General features: G+C 52.3%; 1 protein-coding gene across 1 annotated transcript; it reads left to right on the forward strand.

Annotated features, from left to right (window-relative positions):
• Positions 1-1,206: 1,206 nt before the first annotated feature.
• On the forward strand, positions 1,207-14,639 carry GOT2 (glutamic-oxaloacetic transaminase 2). The gene is made up of 10 exons (XM_063167906.1): positions 1,207-1,305; positions 6,576-6,732; positions 7,893-8,021; positions 8,380-8,439; positions 8,561-8,722; positions 9,168-9,272; positions 10,149-10,299; positions 10,956-11,121; positions 12,047-12,197; positions 12,640-14,639. Exons 1-10 carry the CDS (start codon positions 1,238-1,240, stop codon positions 12,760-12,762), a joined length of 1,272 nt encoding a protein of 423 aa, XP_063023976.1. The 5' UTR covers positions 1,207-1,237; the 3' UTR covers positions 12,763-14,639.
• The last annotated feature ends 7 nt before the right edge of the window (positions 14,640-14,646 follow it).

Here is a 14,646-nt window from a genome sequence, read left to right on the forward strand (position 1 = left end):
TACCTCCAATTTATCCCTCCCACTCACCCCTCCCACACCCTGCCAAAGCCCCTGGGACATCCCAAGGGTTGTTTCCCCCACTCCCAGCTTTGGAAACCAGTCCCAGGGTGACGATGCTGGCGGAGTCCCAGTGCAACTTTTCCCATTCCTGTACTGACCAGTGCAGCCCAGCTGAGGCCTGTACGGCCCAGGATGGTGCAGGGCAGTCCCATCTGGACATGTACAGCCCAGTACAACCCTGTACAGCCCACTATGGCCCAGTGAAATCCCACACAGCTCAGTATGGCTCAGAACAGCCCTGTATGGTACAGTGCAGTCCTATATGGCCTAGCACAGCCCCACATAGCCCAGCATGGCCCAGTACAGTCCTGTATATCCCTCTGTGGCTCAATACATTTCTGTATGGACCAGTACCACACTGTACAGACCTGTGTGATTTGTACAGTCCTGTGTAGCTAAGCACAGCCCAGTACAGACCTTTACAGTTCCACATGGCCCTGTACACCCCAGAATGGCACAGGGCAAACAAATACAGCCCCATACAGCCTAGTATGGCCTCGTACAGTCCTGTACAGTCCTGTACAGCTCCATATGGCCAAGTACAGCCCTGTATATCCCTGTAGAGTCACATGTGGTGTGTTACAATCCTGTATCGCTCACTACACAGGCCCAAGACTGCCCTGTGTAGTCTTATATGGCTCCACGTGGTGCAGTGCAGTCCTATACAGCTCAAGTACAGCACTGTGCAGCCTAGCATGGTGCAGCACCATCCTGTATGTCCCAGTATGGCCAAGTATAGCCTGGTACAAGGTGGCCCAGCACAGCCTAGTACGTCCCTCCATATCCTAATTGAGTCCTCCATATCCCAGTACAGCCTACTACAGCCCAGTATAATGTGGGACAGCCCAGTACAGCCAGTATCGCATGGTACAAGGTGGCCCAGTACAGCCTAGCACGGCCCACTACATCCTAGTCGAGTCCTGCATATCCCAGTAATGCCCAGCACAGCCCAGTACCGCCCAGTACAGCCCAGCACAGCCCAGCACAGCCCAGTACCGCCCAGCACAGCCCAGCACCGCCCCGGACCGAGCGGCGCGGCTGCACTGACCCGTGGCGGCCGCCAGGGGGCAGGGCGGGCGGCGCCCGGGCGCGGCGGCGCATGCGCGGGGCGGGGCGCTCAGCCGGCGCCCGTGGTGTGAAGTGCCCGCCCGCCGCTGCCACCACTGCCGCTGCCGCCATGGCGCTCCTGCACAGCCGCCGGCTCCTCGCCGCCCCGCGCCTCGCCGCCGCCGCCTCCCGCGCCAGGTGAGAGCTGAGAGGTGGCTCAGCCCCTAGGGCCGCCCGCCGGTGTCGGCGGAGGGGTTTTCCCGCGGCTGAGCCCCGCTCCGAGGTCGGTGGGGGGAGGCTGCGGGAAGCGGGTCCCCCCGTGCGGCCCGCGGCTGACGATGCGCTGGGGATGGGGGTTGCCGGGGGGACGGACCGCGCTCCGATTGGCTGGGGACGGGGGTCCTCGCGCTCTGATTGGCTGCGACCCAGCGCGGCGCCCCCCGCCTGCCCTTGAGGCGCCGCCGTGGAGGGCGCGTCGGCACCGGGGAGCCCCGAGAAACGGGGCCGGGGGCAGCCTGTGCTTTAACGACGGGCTGGGGACGCCCTGTGCCGTGACCGATGGGCTGGGGACACCCTCTGCCTTGAGTGATTGGCTGGGGTGCTGCTAGTGATGTACATTGTGCTCCGGGGCACGAATGATGTGGTCGATGAGAGTCTGGACGTGCCCAGGCCATGTGCGCTCGCAGCGCAGAAACCAGCACAGTCCTGGGCTGCATCACCGGCAGTGCAGGCATCAGGTAAAGGGAGGGGATGCTGCCCCTCTGGTCTGCTCTGCTGAGACCCCACCTGCAGCACTGCATCCACTTTTGGGGCCCCAGCACAAGAAGGACATCGACCTGTTCAAGCAAGTCCAGAGGAGGCCACAAAGATGATTAGAGGAATGGAGCATCATTTCTGTGGGGAAAGGCTGAGTGAAAGATCTGGGCTTATTCAACCTGGAAAATAGAAGGCTTTGGAGCGACCTAATTGTGGCCTTCCAGTATCTAAAGGGGCTACAAGAGAGCTGGAGAGAGACTTTTGACAAGGGTGTTGAGTGCCAGGACGAGGAAGAAAGGGTTTAAATTGACGGAGGGCAGGGTAGATTAGATATTAGGAACAAATTCTTCCCTGTGAGAGTGGTGAGGCCCTGGCACAGGTTGTCCAGAGAAACTGCCTGTTGCATCCCTGGAAGTGTTCAAGGCCAGGTGGGACAGGGCTTGGAGCATCCTGGTCTAGTGGAAGGTGCCTCTGTCTATGGCAGGGGTTTGGACAATGTCTGTCTTTCAGGTCTCTTCCAACCCAAACCATTCCAGGATTCTGTGTGCTGTAAAATGGGGCTGAGGTGGTGCTGTCTGGCTACCCTGTGTAGTGAGACCAAAGGGATTCCAGTGACCCCATGATCCATGAAATGGGGTGGGAGTAGTGCTGGCTGTGCTGGAGCTGTGCTCTCAGAGTTACAAACCCTGGCAGGAGCAGGCTGGGAGTGACTGTTTCTGTGAGCACCAGTCCTGCACTGGCAGCTCTGGATTCTGCTGTCTCTGGTCAGCAGAGGTTTGGATAGAAGGATGCTGGAGCTGTGTGAAAAGCCCAGAACGTCCAAGTTTCCATAAAGTACAGCTGACCTGAGAGCCATGGGGCTGGGAACATCACTGAGACCAGGTGGCCAAGAAGCAGTGTGTGCAGAAGGATCTGGATGAAGCCTTGCTGCTCTCCAGAACCCTTTAACTCCTGGCCCTCACTAGTGGAGAGGTCTCTAAGAAACAGTTTCCAGCCTACATCAGAGCAGGAAAGCAGTGGTTTTTTTAAATGCCTATTCCAGCAGTCAGTACTGCTTCTAAGCCAGCCTTGTGGCCCTTCTCAGCAGGGACAGAAGAGCAGCTGTCTAGAACTTGTGTTTTGTGCCCATGGACTATAGCAGGCCTGTGAAAGGTATGGAGCCTGCTGGCATAAGCTTTGCTCTTCTCAAGCTTGTTCTACAGCAAAGTGTAAATTATCAAATTGCATTGAGGTCACCCAAGAGAGGTTGTTAAGTTTTGTGAGTAAGGAGCTTCTGTGCACAGCCCCCTCTTTCCATTCAGGAATAGTGGCTTATTATGCAACAAAGGAAGCCAAGCACTGATTAGCAGTTTCTGTTTCCTTATCTTCAGCAAGATAATGTGTAATGTGGTGCTCCAGCTGCTATCATTAATCTGTGCTGGGAATGCTTTTCTGAAAGCAGAATAGAGGTTAAGAGATATGAAATGGTTAAAACTGCTCCGTTGACACACAAATGCTAATTAGGACGATAACTCAGTCTGGTGCTCTGATGTATCACAAGACAGCTATTTAAATACTTTTCTTGGTGGAAAACTTATCCTAAATCGCTGGGGCAAGGAATTTGTAGGCTTGAAAGATCCTGTAGTAGCCAGCTGCCTGTTGGCGTTGTTCATGTGTAAATATTTGCTTTAGATGTGGTTTACCTACAGCCTTTGGCCCCTCTGGCCCCTTGCTCTGCTCTGTCTTGCAGAACTGCTGTGGGGGCTCTGGCAAAGCTCCTGAAATCTGGGATCTTATGTGGCTGTGCCTCAGGGAATGTGGGCTGGCCTCTCCATGATGGAAACCTTCACTGGGCTTGTAAATGCTTGCTCTCCGGGCTTGGCTTGAGTCCTTAAGCACTTCTGTCTGTGCACTTGAGGCATAAGTTCCACATATATTTTTGAAAAATGTGCAAATTTATGCAATTCCTGGCTCATTTTTCCACCTTCTCTGTCCCACTGCACTTGCAGTTGTGCATTAAACCAGCTCAGAAGACCAGCATGGCTGAAGAGTACAGAGACTATTTGCAGCTCTGATGAGCATCTAAACTCTGACTGGGCCTTCTGTGTGGAAGTCCTGTAGCTGGAGAATGTGCTTCCTTTGGCTTACATGGAGTATCCCTCGGGTAGTTCAACCCAGCTTAAGTTTACCTCTGGTTAGTTTTCTGCAGTGAATACCTCTGGCCTGGCAGAGATGTGCAGTTTATAGCTTTGACCTTTATTCAAGCCCAATGTTCTTTTAATTGCTCAAAATAAAGTGCAAGCCAGTGCAGGGACAACAGTTAGGGGGTGTAGCAGTGTGTTAGGGTTTGTGGCCTTGGACCCCTAGTAGATCTCTTTTTCCCAAACCCCTTTGGGAAAGCTTTGCCTCTGTGATCTCTTTGGTATCCTGATGTGTTTGGACAACTCAGCCTAGGCTTTTTTTTCCTGTGTCCCTGCAAGCTTACCTCCCTGGAAACACCAGAGGAGTTTTGTTTCCCCTGGAAACCTTCATGCTGAGAGCAGGAAAATAAGTCCTAAACCTACCCCGTTGGTGCCTTAAGCCAACACAAAAACCGGCTCAGAACAAAGGTACTTAACTCTCTGGAGTGCTGCAGCTTAGGTAAATGCCTGCAGGATCAGCATTAATTGCTGTATGTTAGAGCTCAGTGACCTGCCTAAGCCTTAGCAGGATTGGGACCTAAATTCCCCAAACACTGTAAGCTGCTTGGGGAAAAGCCCAGCAGAAAGAAGGTGCTGTCACCATCTCCAAAGTAGCAGCTCTTTAAAATAGATAGCCAGGCTCCTGCAGCCCTTGATACCAAAATAATCCTAAACCAGGTAAACAGAAGAAAGCCACACTGCTGCACGTTGTTTCTCTCTTTCCCTGCCTCTCCATTGCCAGGAACACGTTTGGAAGTGTTTGTCCAGAGCTGCCTGAACCCGCAGCAGGAGTTTGCCCTGACAGTCCCCTTGACGTGTCCTGCTCAGGTTGGTTCCCCAGGTCACTCCCTCCACACTGGCTGCAGCCCCTGTCCCTCTCTGGAGGGTGTGTGTTGCTGGCATCTCTGACTCATCCTCCTTTCCAAGCTAATCCTTTACTTAAGAGGTAATTAAGACTAGTTGGTGGTCTAAAAAACGTTAAGCACATCTTCCATTTTTAAACTACCTGAGGTGGCTCCACCTCTTCCTCAAAGCCCGTCAAAAGGAGTAACAGGCTTTTTTTAAAATTCGGAAATGGTGTACAGAGGACTGTCTGAAGTTAGTCTGAAGAGGGCAAATGATTGAGGCTCCATGAGATGCAATCTATATACATGGGAGAGTGCAAAATGTTTCTGTAGTAAGGAAATTTGGCCTAAATGGACATGAAACAGGGACAGAGTGGAGAGGAAAGGTGATTGTGTGAGTTCTGCTGATCAGTGAGAGCTTCCTTAACCTTCATGGCCCCGCTGCCCACAGATCTGTATCTGCCTGCAGAGTGTGCACTACACCTTTAACAGGAGGCCTGGCTGGCCCTGGGCTGGCTCCAGGCTGCCTGCATTGCCTGGGGCACGGACCAGCCCCGGGACAGCATTCCCAAGTTGGGAAAGGATCCCATTATCAGATGACATAGCCTTTCCTGGGCAGCAAAGCATAGTAAAGCTGATATGGCTCTCTGTGTGTTTCTCCTTCAGCAATCAAGGCTTGAGTTCTGTCCTCCAGGAGATAAACCCAATCTACTTTGTATTGCACCCTTTGTTCCCCACTGAGCTGGGAGACCTGTGTGGTGAGTCAGGACACTCAGAGCTGCATGCAGTGCCTTCAGGAGGGGGCTGTGACGGCCAAATCCCTCTGCCAGGCAGGTTAAAAAACACCACACTGCTGCTCCTGCACTGTCTGCAGGCCTGCAAAGCCTGGACACGGGACAGAGCAGAGACTCTGGCCAAAGGAAATAACAGGTTTCTTTTTATAGCCTGGTCTGCTCTGCCCTTGACATTAAGAGAGCCTCTCCATCTTCAGGGTGTGCTGCCAGCCGGGCAGAGGCAGGTGGCTCCTTTTTTTGGGGAAACACAAAGCTCCTCCTGATGCGGGGAGGTTTTGTGCTTGACAGCAGGGGAAGGGTCTTCACATCAGAGCTTGTCATTGTCACTCAGGGAACAAACTGTCTTCTATGATTTCCTGGAAAACAGCATTTGTCTACAACACCAGGGGAGGCAGAGTTTGTTGGGCAAAGAGTGGAAATACCTTTGTCAGCCAATGCTGGGAGAAAAACAAATTGGTTTTCATGTACTACAGCCTTTCCAGAAGTTTGGAAGAGATTCCATATTCATGCTTTTGTGCAATTGCCTGGCTCTGGCCAAGGTTCCCTGGAGGGGAATGACCTGTGCAATCCCACGTGCAGGCTCTGGGCACTTGTCCAGAGCATGGGAGTTCAAGGCTCCAGTTTCCTGGGCTCTGTGTGGTGTTAGCACATAAGGCAAACAGGAGCATTTCAACATGCTAATGACTGAGAGGGAGTCAGCTATCTTCAGCCACAATGAACTGAGGCTCTTTGCCCATTCTGTAATACACAATGTGACTTTAATGGTTTGGTTTGGTTTTTTGGATAATTCTCTGAACACTATTTGTACCTTTTTTCAGTGGTTTAAAGACACGATTTCCCTTGTGGGTTTCTGTTGGTGCACATCTCTGCCCAGTTCTCAAGCCTCATGCTTAGCTTCTTGTTTCTCCCTTTAGCTCATGGTGGTCCCACGTGGAGATGGGTCCCCCCGACCCCATCCTGGGGGTGACAGAAGCTTACAAACGTGACACCAACTCCAAGAAGATGAACCTGGGCGTAGGGGCGTATCGGGATGACAACGGGAAGCCCTATGTCCTGAACTGTGTTCGCAAGGTGAGCTGGCTGCTGGGCAGGGCCAGATCCAGGTGCCAGGTACCCTCAGGGAGGCAGGGAAGGGGAAGGTCCCTAAGCAAGTTTTGTCTGTTGATCCTTAAAGTAAGCTCTGTCTCTAACAGAGCAGGACAGTATTCCTGGATGTCTCCCTTAGCAGGACTAATGCTTTTGAGACATGACAGAGCCATAAGTAGTAGAGGACAAAACAGAAAATACATGTCCTGTTCCCATTCAGGTAACTCTTAACTTGTTGCTGACTTCTATGAGCCCTGCAATGCACCTGTTCTCTGAACTTCAAGGTGTTTCTTGAACAGGCTGATGTTCTTCAGGGCACCCCACGAGGGAGGAAGGAGCTGACGTTGGCCCCTTAGTGGATTAGTCTTAGAAATTCTGCTGAGCCGATACTACCAGTTTCTCCATAAGCCAGTCTAAAACTCCAGCCCAGGGTGTGGACATTGCCCTTGAAGGGATTATGGGGTCTTTTAGGGCTGTAGGGGTAGAAATAGGCTGTTAAATAGCTGGCAGCTGACACATGCATTGATTGGCTGCACTGACAGGGAGGGTGCAGGGAGAGTGCCTTTTCCATGTGTCTCATCAGTGAGGGGTTTAAAGCCATCCCTTGCCCTCCCTCTCTCTGTGCAGCTGGGTCACAACCAGGGAGCCTGGATGGTGTCACAGGGACAGTTTCCTGGTATGAATGCTGCCAGGATCTGTGCCACTTTCAGCATGACAAGGCCCTACAAAAGGTTTGCTACCCTACCTGGTTTGGGGATGTCTCCTACATAGAGATGATATCTGCCTCTCAGTAATACTCAAGTCTTGCTTTCCTCCAGGACAATTCCTGGTGGGGCAAAGAAATGTGTATCATTGTGCAGCAGCATTGACTTGTAATAGGCTGGAAGTGGTGCTCTCTTCTGGTGCCAGGTTTCCTTGGCTCCACGGTACCAACACTGTCACCCACTGAGGGCTCTGCTGGCTGCGGGGTTTTATCTGAAATGTTGACTGCTGCCCCTTGCTTGGAATGAGCCCTGCAGAGAAACTCCTGTAAACCAACCTTTGCCCCTTTCGAGCAAGCAAATGTGCAGAGGAGTGACCTTCAGCTGTCCATCATTGTCTCCATGGTGATGCCTTCCTCACTGACCTTGTGCCCTCCCTTCCAGGCAGAGGCCATGATAGCATCCAAGAAGATGGATAAGGAGTACCTGCCCATCGGGGGCCTGGCAGATTTCACCCGGGCGTCTGCAGAACTGGCTCTGGGGGAAAACAGTGAGGCCTTCAAGAGCGGCCGGGTAAGGAGAGGCCGGGACACAGGGGCAGGGAGGACACACGGTTTGTGTGTGGGTGCTCAGCAAATGTGGAAGAACTGCTGGGGTATTGATGCTCCTGAGTTGTGGGCTGGCTGGCCCCAAGGATCACTGCTTCCTCTGACAGCCTCTGAAGGGTGAAACAGCCCTGTCCAAGGAGGGGATTTAACCTTGCCAGGGGGCCCAACTCCCCACCCTGGAGCTGGAGATAGATGCTGACCCCTGTGGTCTCTCCAGCCCTTTGTCCCTGTTTTGGTGTGCTGCTGCCAGTGCTGACATAATGACTGTGCTCTCCCTGTAACACAACATGGCTACTCAGATTTTTTTTTTTCTTTTCTTGCAGTATGTTACTGTGCAGGGTATTTCTGGGACTGGATCTCTGCGAATTGGAGCCAATTTTTTGGTGAGTGCCTGGCCAGCAGTGGAAGGAAAGAACATATTTTGACCAGAGCTGAGTTTTTACGGTTTTCTAACTGCCAGTATGTATACAACCTGTTTGAACACTCTGTTTTTCTATTGACCAGCAACGATTCTTCAAAGCCAGCCGTGATGTGTATCTACCCAAACCATCCTGGGGCAACCACACTCCCATTTTCCGTGATGCCGGCATGCAGCTTCAGGCTTATCGCTACTATGACCCCAAGACGTGCAGCCTTGACTTCTCTGGAGCCATGGATGACATTTCTGTGAGTTGCCTTCCATGCCTGGAAGAAGGGAGGTCATGTGGGGAAGTGGGTGAGGATATTACTTAACTCTATACGTGATCGTGCTGCATGAAGCTGTGTCAGGGAAGGTTTAGGCTGGATATTAGGAAAAGATTTTTCACCCAGATGGTGGTTGGGCACTCAAACGGGGTCCCAAGGGAAGTTGTCATGGCACCAAGTCTCCCAGGGTTCAAGGAGTGTTTGAACAATTCAAGCACGTAGTGTGGTTCTTAGGGTTGTCCTGTGCAGGGCCAAGGAGGTGGACTCCATATGGGTCCATTCCAGCTCAGAATATTCTATCATTCTGTGATGCCTGAAGGCATTAAATCAAGGCTAGAAACTCACAGAGCTCATCTAAGCTGTCTCATCTGCTGAGGAGAATGCTCAGATAGCACTGATGATTCATTCTCCATAACATCTTCCTTAGAAAATTCCAGAGAAGAGCATCATCCTCTTACATGCTTGTGCTCACAACCCCACTGGGGTGGATCCCCGGCAGGAGCAGTGGAAGGAGTTGGCAGCTACAGTGAAGGTAAGCCATGTCCCAGGAGTACTGTGCCATTCCTGGGCAAACCACATCTCTGGCCTTTCATGGGTGGCACCTGGTCTTCGCTTTGCTAAAGGTTATTCCCTTTCCTGAAGGCAACATGGGTATCATGTTCCTGACAGGAGCCAGCCAAATGTACCCAGAAAGCTTCTAGCTGACCATTGGGCTTTCTGCTGGCACCTTCCCAGGAAGCTGGAGTAGGGAAACCTGAAAGGAGAACAGCAGGGTTGAAAGCATGAGCTGTGATTGCTGGAGCAGAGCACCCAGTGCTGTTGTATTAAAAATGCTGGAAGAGCTCTCACATGCTTGGTGTCTCCTTGCAAGCTTCAGCTGCAAATAGAAAGGGACAGGTTCTACCTTCTCCTCCTTCCTGCTGCTCCATCAAGCCTGTAGCCAGTGAAATTTGGCTTGGAGATACCTGGCCTTAGTAGGGTTCTGAGAATTGGTAGATATCTAAGTGATCTCTGTGGCCTACACAAGGGTAGATCTAAGGGGCAGTGTATCTGGGGTATCTGCCTGGCTGACTGGGGAGTTCCCAGGTGATTTTCCTGGAAACTGATAATACAGAAGACATTGAAGGAGACTATTTTATTACTGTTGAATTTACTTCTGTTTCCTAGGCCAGACTTGCACATCCCATAAATGCCCCAGAGGATCTTTAGCTGCTGTTTTGATGTGTGCTGGGTAGCTGCAGGTTTTGGGCTGCTTTCCCTGTGGTGAATGAAGGGGAATGACTCTCTTTCTGGAGGAGAATCGCTGCAGGTGGACAGACCCCTGTCTGCATGGCTTTTCTCAGCACTGCTTCTTGCAGAGGGGTGCTCAGCATCTGTGACAGACACTCTCTTCCATCTTTGCTGGCAGAAACGAAACCTCCTCGTGTACTTTGACATGGCCTACCAGGGCTTTGCCAGCGGGGACATCAACCGGGATGCCTGGGCTGTGCGGTATTTCATCGAGCAGGGCATCAACATCGTCCTGTCACAGTCCTTCGCCAAGAACATGGGGCTGTACGGTGAGTGGGACACGTGACAAGGAAATCATTTCATCCAGGCTGTTGGTGGGATCCCAGTGCCTTCAAGGTTTAGCAGCCAGTGTCTTCCTGCTGCCTGTGTTCATCCTGCAGTACTGAGCAGGGATAACCCATTAGAAGCTGGTGGAGTACCTTCTAGAGAACAGGGGTCCCCTACAGCTGTGTGGTGTTGGGTGCCACAGTATAAGAAGGATATAAAGCTTTCAGAGAATGTCCAAAGGAGACTACAAAGATGGTGAATGGTCTAAAAGAGAAGCTGTACAAGGAGCAGCTGAGGACACTTGCCTTGCTCAGCCTGGAGAAGAGAAGACTGAGGGCAGAGCTCATCACAGGCATCAGCTTCCTCTCATGGGCAGCATCTGCCCTCTGTGACCAGTGACAGGACCCAAGGAACATAGAAGTATGTCAGGGAGGATTTAGGCTAGATATTCGGGAGAGGTTCTTAACCTAAAGGGTGATTGGGTATTGGAACAGGCACCTTAGGGAAGTGGTCATAGCATAAGCCTGACAGAGCTTAAGGAGTGTTTGGACAATGCTGTCAGACACAGGAATTGTGGGATTCTTGGGGTTGTTCTGTGCAGGGCCAAAAACTGGACTCAGTGATCCTTCCAACTCTAGATATTCTGTGATTCTCTTAGGAGAGCGTGCAGGTGCCTTCACAGTGATCTGCAGTGATCCAGATGAAGCCAAGAGGGTCGAGTCCCAGCTGAAGATCCTCATCCGCCCCATGTATTCCAACCCACCTGTGAACGGAGCCCGCATTGCCTCCATGATCCTGAACACCCCTGACCTACGGAAGGAGTGGTAAGAAGAACTCTGAAATGTTCATGACAGTGAGGTCTCTTTGTGCAGCCTTGTGCTGTGCTTACTGTGTGCTGCTGTCACAGGCAGCTCTTAGCTTCAGCAACAGTCAGAACCTTGTTTGCTCTGGAGAAATCCCTGCTTATGTCCTGGCATCAGCTGGTGTCAGTTTAACCTGACACAAACAGGTTTTTCTAGTGTTACCAAGGAAGAAAACTCTGTGTAAAGGAGGGGATAAAGCTCCCGAAGGATTGAGGGCAGCAGGAGCTGCCTATCCAAGAAGCATAAAAGTCTGAGGTGGTAGCCATGTAGTGTGTCTCATGTAGGGGAAGTGGCAGCATAAGCTCTCTGGGAATGAGACCCAGGAATGTAACCCTCATGCCCTAAGCCTGATTCCTGGCTGTGCTGTTTTCCCAGCCCCTTGGTGCCGGGTCCCTCCCAGCAGCTGGCCTGGCAGAACAAAGGTTGGCAGTGTGCTGTGGCCTCGCTGGGGGCTGTGTTCTTCTGGCAGCCTGACACTTGTGCCTGATCCAGTGCCCAGCAGAGATATTTCCTAGCTGTGCTGCTTTGGAGCAGGGCCTGTTTGCCAATACTACCCCTGCACTCTTGGTTTATCTGTAGATACTATTTTATCTGGGTTTGAGTAGTGCTGCCATCAAGCATCCTACTGACCTGGGGCTTTCAGATGTGAGAAATGTCTATATTCTGGTAGCAGTGCCCAACAGCAATGGAATAAATAAAAAGAGGTCATCTTCTGGTATCAGGAGAATGGAGCAGCTCCCCCAGCTGGAGCTACATCTTCATGCTCATCTGCATCCCTCTGTGGGGCCCCTCCAGGTGGAGAGTTGATTTTCTATAGCTGGGGTGGGGAGAGCAGCATTGATGTGTTCTAGCCCTGCTCTGAATGGTTCCTGGGTTGGCTCCTCAGGCTCACAGAGGTGAAGGGCATGGCTGACCGGATCATCAGCATGAGGACTCAGCTGGTGTCCAACCTCAAGAAAGAGGGATCCTCCCACAACTGGCAGCACATCACTGACCAGATCGGCATGTTCTGCTTCACAGGGCTGAAGCCTGAGCAGGTAAATGCAATTCCAGTGGTCTCTAAGTGTCATTTGCAGTCCTTGTCAGTAAGTTTTTGACTGCAGATGCCAAAATGAGCCCTTGTAAGCACTTCTTAGAAGGAGCATTCTCCAAGCCGTAAGCATTGGCACATTATGGGGACCCCAGTCTTGCTCTGTTCCCTGCTGTACTTGGGGAAGTTGAAAGTAAATGTAGCTGTCATGTCTATCAAAGCAAGCAGTCACTTGGTGCTGCTCTGAAGTCACCTTAAAGGTCAGCTCAGGTGAGGTGACTCTGAGAGCTGAGCAGCATCTCTGTTGGTGCACAGGGTACTCTGCAGGTAGTGGGATGCCCTATCTGCTGGCAGTCAGTTTGCTTTGAGTTTCAGCAAGCTGGGTAAATTGCACTTTGCTGACACAGCAGAGGTTGGCCTGCAGTTTGAACTTTGCTCTTTCATCCCAGGTGGAGCGGCTGATCAAGGAGTTCTCAGTGTACATGACAAAGGACGGACGCATCTCTGTGGCGGGAGTTACGTCAGGCAACGTGGGTTACCTGGCTCATGCCATCCATCAAGTCACAAAGTAAAGACAAAGGGGTGCCCTGGAGCTGGTGGCTTTCCCTTCCTCACCAGTCGAAGATGAGGAGGGAAAAGAAACAAGCAGAATACTTCAACCACAGCACTTGAAGCCGCTGCTGAATGTATCTTGTAGATGAGTTGTAGAAGCCTTGTCAAATCCATCCCGTGTTGTGGAGCAGGGACATAATTGCTGGCTCCTGCTCGTCACAGCCATTCTTCCCTGCTGTCCATCCTTTCTCCATCAGCCCCAGCACCTATCTATGCTGGAGGAAGCAAATGCTTAGCAATGCCCTCCTACCAGTGTAGGCACCAAAGGCTTCTCCGCACACATTTCTCCATGAGAAGGCTTTGTGAGGCTTTTGGCTGCTGGCCCAAGCAGAAGCAGGCAGGGAGCTGGGTGGGCTGAGTTGGAGGGCTGCTCTGGTGTGCTCCTCCAAGCTCCTCAGCCAGTCCCTGCTGCCAGCAGGCTCCATCCTCCATCATCCCAGCCTGGGGCTGGGCAGCACCAAAGCTGTCCTCTGACAAACAGCTCTGAGGACTTCTCACTACCAAACTCTGCTCCGTCGTTGGCTTCGCTCTTTCCATCTGGGACTCTCCTTTCAGGTGTAATTCACAGTGGCATCAGTGCGTGGGGCAGGCCAGTGTCCGTCTTTTCAACCTGTCTCACTTTCATACCTGGAGGTGAAACAATTTCTCACCCCTCCCCAATAACAATCTCCTCTGAAAACTGCTCTCTGGTCTCTGCCTTGCCCCATTCCTGTCCTAAGCCCAGCAGTCCAGCCCTTTACCTCCAGCAGCCCTCCCTGCAGTATTTGTTGCGTGTCCCAAAGCCAGCCAAGAGGCTGGCCCTGCAGTATGCCCCTCATGTGGAGGTGTGGGGCATCCCTCTCTGCTCTGTTCAACCACATTTCTGCTGACACCAGAAAACAGAGATCTTGAGAGAAATCTAGAGCTGATGCCTCAAAAACCATTCTGTCCTTCTAAGCCAAGTGTCCCTGAGGTCCTGTGACTTACTGGACTGATTTTTAATCTAAATAAACTGGTGCATGACTATGTTGAGCTGGGGACTTCATCCTGTCATTGTGCAGCTGGATCCTGTCCCTTCTGTGCACCAAACATTCCCTCTCAGGGCCATGCTAGCACAGGGGATCTTACATGACCAGTGAAACCCTCATCTCCTGAGAATCCCATGTAGAGAGGCAGTTCCCACCGATGGGCCCCAGGAGCACAGTGTGTGTGAACTGAGGTTGTCCAGGTGTGAGCTGGTGTCACGGAGCTGAAATTGAAGCTTGTGGTGTTGAACATAGGTGTAGCTGGCAAGAGGACAAATTCCCAAAAGCTGTCTGCCTTGGGATGTGGGGCCATCTTTGGCCACTGCCCCACCATGGAGTGGAGCCTCCTTAGGCAGAGCTGGAGGTATTACCTCTTAAGTCTGTGAGCTGTCTCCATCCACAGGCACCTCTTCCCTCTGCAGCCATACCAGGGTATTTAGCAGGGCAGTCCTCATTTCCCATTCCTGCCCAGGGCAGCTGTGTGCCCATTGGAGCTGGGGCAGGTCCAGTCTGGTGCACCTGTCCCGGTGTAGTGCAGGTTGTTGCCAGACTTGCTGGAAGGCTGGATCCTCCCGCCGCTCCCTGACAGAAGGTTTCCGCTCCCACGCCGCTTGTTTACTGGCCCGATGCCCACAGCCGCTGCTTGCTGTCCTTTGTGCAATAAACCGCTTTCCATGCCGCACACGCCGTACGTGCTGCCCCACGGCTCTGTGGGTTCCTGTGCTGTGGTCCCCGGTTCTGCGTGGCTCTGGAGCTGCCGCCTCCTGCCCCCTTACCCGCGTGGGGCCGTTCTTCTGCTCGTTGTCTGTACAATAAAAGCACCCTGGAGCACAGCTCTGT

This window comes from Melospiza melodia, chromosome 13 (assembly GCF_035770615.1).
Source record: "Melospiza melodia melodia isolate bMelMel2 chromosome 13, bMelMel2.pri, whole genome shotgun sequence".
NCBI classification, from domain to species: domain Eukaryota; kingdom Metazoa; phylum Chordata; class Aves; order Passeriformes; family Passerellidae; genus Melospiza; species Melospiza melodia.

Excerpts from the sequence above, each read along its gene's own strand:
- GOT2 (XM_063167906.1), top strand. The coding sequence starts at position 1,238 with ATGGCGCTCCTGCACAGCCGCCGGCTCCTCGCCGCCCCGCGCCTCGCC. Across the intron at positions 8,022-8,379 it reads AGGCCTTCAAGAGCGGCCGG|TATGTTACTGTGCAGGGTAT; the intron begins GTAAGGAGAGGC and ends CTTTTCTTGCAG. Across the intron at positions 12,198-12,639 it reads CAGGGCTGAAGCCTGAGCAG|GTGGAGCGGCTGATCAAGGA; the intron begins GTAAATGCAATT and ends CTTTCATCCCAG.